The 5,274-nt window shown below is 40.4% G+C and overlaps 1 protein-coding gene across 1 annotated transcript; it reads left to right on the plus strand. All coding sequences in view use genetic code 11, as the record gives it.

Annotated features, from left to right (window-relative positions):
- Window positions 1-1,716: 1,716 nt before the first annotated feature.
- Window positions 1,717-3,598, plus strand: EGR_11113 (hypothetical protein; the record flags this gene model as incomplete). Its single annotated transcript, XM_024500360.1, has 5 exons — window positions 1,717-1,775; window positions 1,819-1,887; window positions 2,870-2,984; window positions 3,057-3,177; window positions 3,273-3,598. 5 exons carry the CDS (start codon window positions 1,717-1,719, stop codon window positions 3,596-3,598), a joined length of 690 nt encoding a protein of 229 aa, XP_024345226.1.
- Window positions 3,599-5,274: the final 1,676 nt, after the last annotated feature.

The following is a 5,274-nucleotide window of genomic DNA, read 5'->3' on the forward strand; positions in this document are numbered from 1 at the left end:
TTCACTTTCCAGTGATTTCGAAGAACGTGACAAAGATTTTATTTCTCAGTGTTAACATAGTAAATGCTACAAACAATTAATTTGCCACAGTCATTCAATGTTGTCTTCGCAATTATTGGTGGCGAATTCCACCTTGTTCAAGGATCTTTTAGGAGCAAATTGTTACCTGTGTAGGTATTCCGATCCCGATTATTCCCCTGGATCTGTACAATGACAAGAACTGTAGTTCCCTACAATTGCGTTGATGTAGTGGCAAGTGCAACTGTCTGGTCTATTGGGCAATGAAAGAATCTCGTGTGCTTTCTATCTAAGTGCCCCTTCAGTGTGGGCCGCTCGCTACTGTGCTTTGAGCTGCTCCCACATCTTGAGGCTCTGATATTAAGAAATGGTATTTAGGCACAGCGGCTACATTACGGGTTTACTCGCTGCACAAAGTGAACCCGACTGCCGTAAATTCTGCATAAATTCTGCACAGCTTTTCTAAATCGTGCCTTGATTAATCAACTTGAGTGGATGGTTGGCTTTTTGGCCAATAGTAATACCCCACAGCTTGGCAAAGGCAAGAATAGGAAGACACCCAGAAATAATAATCCATTTATAATTTATTCGCTTTTGCTTCAATGCAAGGTGTATGCGCGAGAGATTCGTTTTGACATCAATGACTTTTTTTTTAGCGTTAGGGATAGAAGGTACGTGTGCATAATGTTTATGAATAGCCATATAAGACAAAAAATATGAGATTTTTGAGCATCTTAGTTAAAAAAAAACTAAAAGGCAAAATTTATAGGCAAACACGCTTGCAGGGGATGGTAGAAGTGTAGATTGGAACGGAAAGGATTTGATAGCTTGGATACAAACTGAAAATAATTTGTTGAGATAAAAAACCTCGAGAATTAAGATTGGCCTTAAAATTTAAGAGGCAAATACTGTTTAAAAATTTTGTCAGAATAAGTTTCTTGAAAGGGAATATATGGAGTCGCCAACCTAAGCAAAATGTGATTTAATTAATGACCACATTGTTGGCATTATGTTGGCATTAGCCAAGAATAGGCCCTCTGTTTTAATGGAATTAGCGTTTTTTGTGTGCACTGGCAGTGAATCAAATAAAGTAGAAATGCATAAAATTATCAGATTGACTTTGGGCCAATTGAAATGTGCGGTATTTTAGGCGACATATGTAGGTCAAAGCAGTAAATCAAATTAAATGACAAAACAAGCAATAAAATGCTAACTAAAAATTTTTGCACCTTACTTTTACTTCTTCTTCTTCTTCTTGTGTGCCAGACGATGTTATCTAACGCTCAATGTCGCGAAGTTGATATCATCATATTCACCCTGTGTCGAGTTGCAAAACCAAAGTCAATAAAACCAAGTTTATGTTTGAAAAGTTATGACTTGACCTTAACAAAATCATTTTAAAAGTATTTGGACAGTTCAATTCACCCCCTCTTCTCTCCTTTGTGCTGCTAGTTCTAATCCCAGCCAGACTCATTCCTTGATTGACTGACTGATTCACTGATAAAGTGATTGGCAAATTCTCAAGCTGCTTATTCGTTTCATTGCGTGCTTAAATACCAATTAAATGATCTTGTGTTGCAATTGATAGTTTCGCTAAACAATCTTAGATTGGCTCCATCCTAGTGCAAAACGATGAAATACTACTAGTATTTAATGCTTAGTAGTCTAATACTCGTCTATGGCTGGCCCCTCTTTCCCATGATATCTGGTTGCCATTTGCAACACATTTTTTTCTTTCTAGCAATTTCTAGCTTGCCGTAAGAGAACGAAAATTGGAGTATTATGAGGTTTGTTTTGCAGCTTTTCACAAAAGTGTGGTGAATTAAAGGCGGATACTAAAGAGCAAATCGCAAATAAGCTTACCGACATGTACGTTTTATCCGCGTTCTCATTACATCCCACATCTCCACAGCCCACTTCTCCATCTTCACTTTATCATCCTACTTCCGCTTCTTTGTACCTCCTCTCCTCACCTGCGTTCAGCATCACCTTCACCATTCACAACGCCTCTCCTCCTCCTAACAAACCTTCACCGCTGTCGCACGATACAGATAGTAAGACATAATCCAGTTAAGCTGATTCAGTTGCAGCCATTGCACTCTCTTCATTACTGCAAACCCTTTAATATGGATCCCACATATTCAGTGCATCCATGTTTTATATCCTATCACATCGTGTTACAGTATTCACCAATGAAGGATTTAATTTTTTCAGCATTTGGCTGTAGCCACCAGGCAATGATATGTCATCAGTTGCTAGAGAATCGTTGTGGAACAGGCTAATCCGAATACATTTCTTGTGATAATTAGATAACGAACTTGTACTTGCAATGCGTCACCCTCGGTTTTGGTGAGGCGTCACTTTTGTACATTGAATTAGCCCCCTCGTACCTCGCTGGATGGGCTGGCCTTTTGGGCCATGCCAATAGTCCAGGCACCTTCTCCGTGCTGAATATATGTATTCTGCCCGAGTATTGTGTCTTCTTTCGTCTTCAGAGAGTCTCGGGGCGCTACAACTATGTCGTTGTCAGTCTACTTTATTCCCTTCTGTTGTGTTTTCTCTCCCAAAAAGCTACGCAATCGTACACGTTCCGCAAAAAAAGGTAAGGAATTGTGATCACGACCCCAACCACTCATCTTTAACAGAACGTTGTCGTTTTAATAGCTTGATCAGCGAAAACCCTACCCCATTTCGGATTCGACAGCATCATATAGTCAATCTGGTTAGATGAGAGCTGCAACATGAAAAGACAGATAATCAGGCCTAGGCAGACACAATTTGCGAGTAAATGGGTCCACTCTGCTGGTTCTGCCCAAAATCACTGACCCACAGATATATTGTTCATATTTAGACTACCGTTGTTCGCGGGAAATCTGCCTCTTCCTGCTTGTCATAAAGCAATTAAAAGTATTGCTCTTTTTAACAAAAACAGTGTGTTGCACAAAGATGATAGGCAGATGGAAAAAGTACGTAAACGCGTGCGTGGGTGAAAGGGTATAAAGGCGAGGGAGAGAGATACCAAGTTTTTTACGTCGCAGGTAGGTATAAGCCAAGTATTTAGAAATATTGTGTCTTACAAAGCAGAATTGCCAAAACCTAAGCAATGCGCTAGAAAGTTAGCTTTGCTAATTTATAATACATCTGAAATTATCCAAATAAGTAATCATAGCACCCAAAATTTGCACTGTTGCATTCGATGAATTTTGAAATAAATTTTGTTTGTTTTTTTATTTTTATTCATTTTTTGTTTTAAGAAACTTTTACATATTCTTTTTTGTTTGACTACACTATTAACTCTTACCCGAATGCCACCGCGCATTGGATGAAGTGTCGTTTTGGTAAGTATTTTTTGAACTTGTGGTGTGCAGCAAAGGTCATTTTATTAAATTCCTTATGTGAAGGATGCAGGCGATTGACAAGTATCGATTGTGTTTTTTGCCACTTTTTTCACCCTGATAGTTTGTACATAAGGAATATGGTACTTCCACAGTTTAACAGTCGTGTTCTGCATTCGACGAATATGTCTGTGTTGAACGTGGGGAATCACCAAATGCGATCAGTTGCCATGAATTTTCACTAGTCGCACTCGACGCTCCTCTGTAGGGTGGAATCTGTTGGCAACTTTGCTAGGCTTGTCGAAGGAGTCTGTTCTAACCCGCAGTCTTCGTTACTTGGACTTGTCAGAGAAGAGGATCTTCTAACTTTCGAAGAACCTTTGGAAGAGGGAGAATGTGGAACGTCTGTCTATATCGAGTAATTACTGTTATGTTGTGTTGGATAATATTGATGCGTAGATATGGTTTTGAGTGATAGGGAATGCGTAATCGACTTCCTTATTAGTATATGTGGACGATCACTTACGAATGCTTGATATAGCATCACCTCACTCGTCGCTTGTATAGGTAACACGTGGGGCATATTGATGACAATTTATCCTTAGAGACGGAAAGGTAATTTGCGGAGAATAAAAGAGGCGGTGGAACGAGCCCGATAACCTGCATCCTCATGCTCATTAGATCTTTAGCTAAGGCTTCCTCTACCAAGAGTATTATGCGATGAGTCGCCGATATTGCACTCGTAGCTGTTTGAAAACCGGTTTGCAATCCTTTTCTACCCCTTGAGAAGCATTCATAGACATTTTAGCCAGTTCACATTGATTTCGAAATAACAGCATTACTATTCAATTCTTTATTTTTTAAACCCATTTTGTTCCCGTATGCTCTGTTGTTCTTCGCTGCTTGCTCACTGCGGTTCGTCTATGTCCGCTTATCGCCGTGCATAGGTGGATGGAAAATTTTGCAGATAATATAACTCGAATGTGAGAATGAGGCAGCCACTCACTTTTTAGCAGTCATTATAGCCAGTTCACTCGTCGCTATGCGGTTATACTTACAACTTGCAAAAGTGATAATTATTCGTCAGGGTGAATATTGGCCCCTGAAAATTATTCTGAGCAGCATGTGTTAAGGAATAACATTCTAATTGCAGTTTTTATGAATTCCTCCTAGCCTAACGTAGCGCTATCGATAAAGGAGGAAATTAATGGGGATATTGAAGGTACTAAAGTGCTTACTGCTCTCTACGGCTCTCGTCTGATCAGGAAATTAAACGGTCTTCTCTGTTTGTGTTGTGCTTCAGGCAGGGGCGTGATTATTCATATGGCTATACTGGGTCCTTCTTAATGTTATTCCTCATTCATGCCCTTCGATTTTCGGTCCGGCAGTAAGGGCAGTGCCGTGGTGAGTCTCGCCTCGAGCCTCGAGGCCTGTGCCAACGTCCCTCCCAACGCTCACAGTCGGGCGCTCTTCGCCGTCCTTATCGTGGTCAATCTCTTAAGCGGCTGCGAGTCTTATAACATTAGTTTTCACTCACTTCCTCTCTTTTTATTTCCTCTTTCTCTTTCGATAGTCGACGACCGCTTTGTTGCTTAGGTCATTATTATTGGTGTGTTTAGTTGATCAGTTTATCCGACTTTGTATCAAACCTAAATAGGTATAATTGTGTAATGACAGCTCTTCAATCGTAACAGTCATTCCCAAAATAGAAATGTGAATGACTCTATTTCCAGTAATGAGCCGCGCTGCCACAGGGCTCGCCGTGCCTAGGGCCGCATAGATACGGAGCGTTTAGTAAGTCCCGATGCTGTTACGCAGTAATTGTACGCCCTCTTTCTCAAGAAGACTGGCATCTCCTATAAGGAGGGTTTTCACTGACTAGCGGATGTCTTTTAGTCGGTTTATCTTATTGTACTCTACG

Source organism: Echinococcus granulosus, assembly GCF_000524195.1.
Source record: "Echinococcus granulosus chromosome Unknown EG_S00389, whole genome shotgun sequence".
NCBI lineage: Eukaryota > Metazoa > Platyhelminthes > Cestoda > Cyclophyllidea > Taeniidae > Echinococcus > Echinococcus granulosus.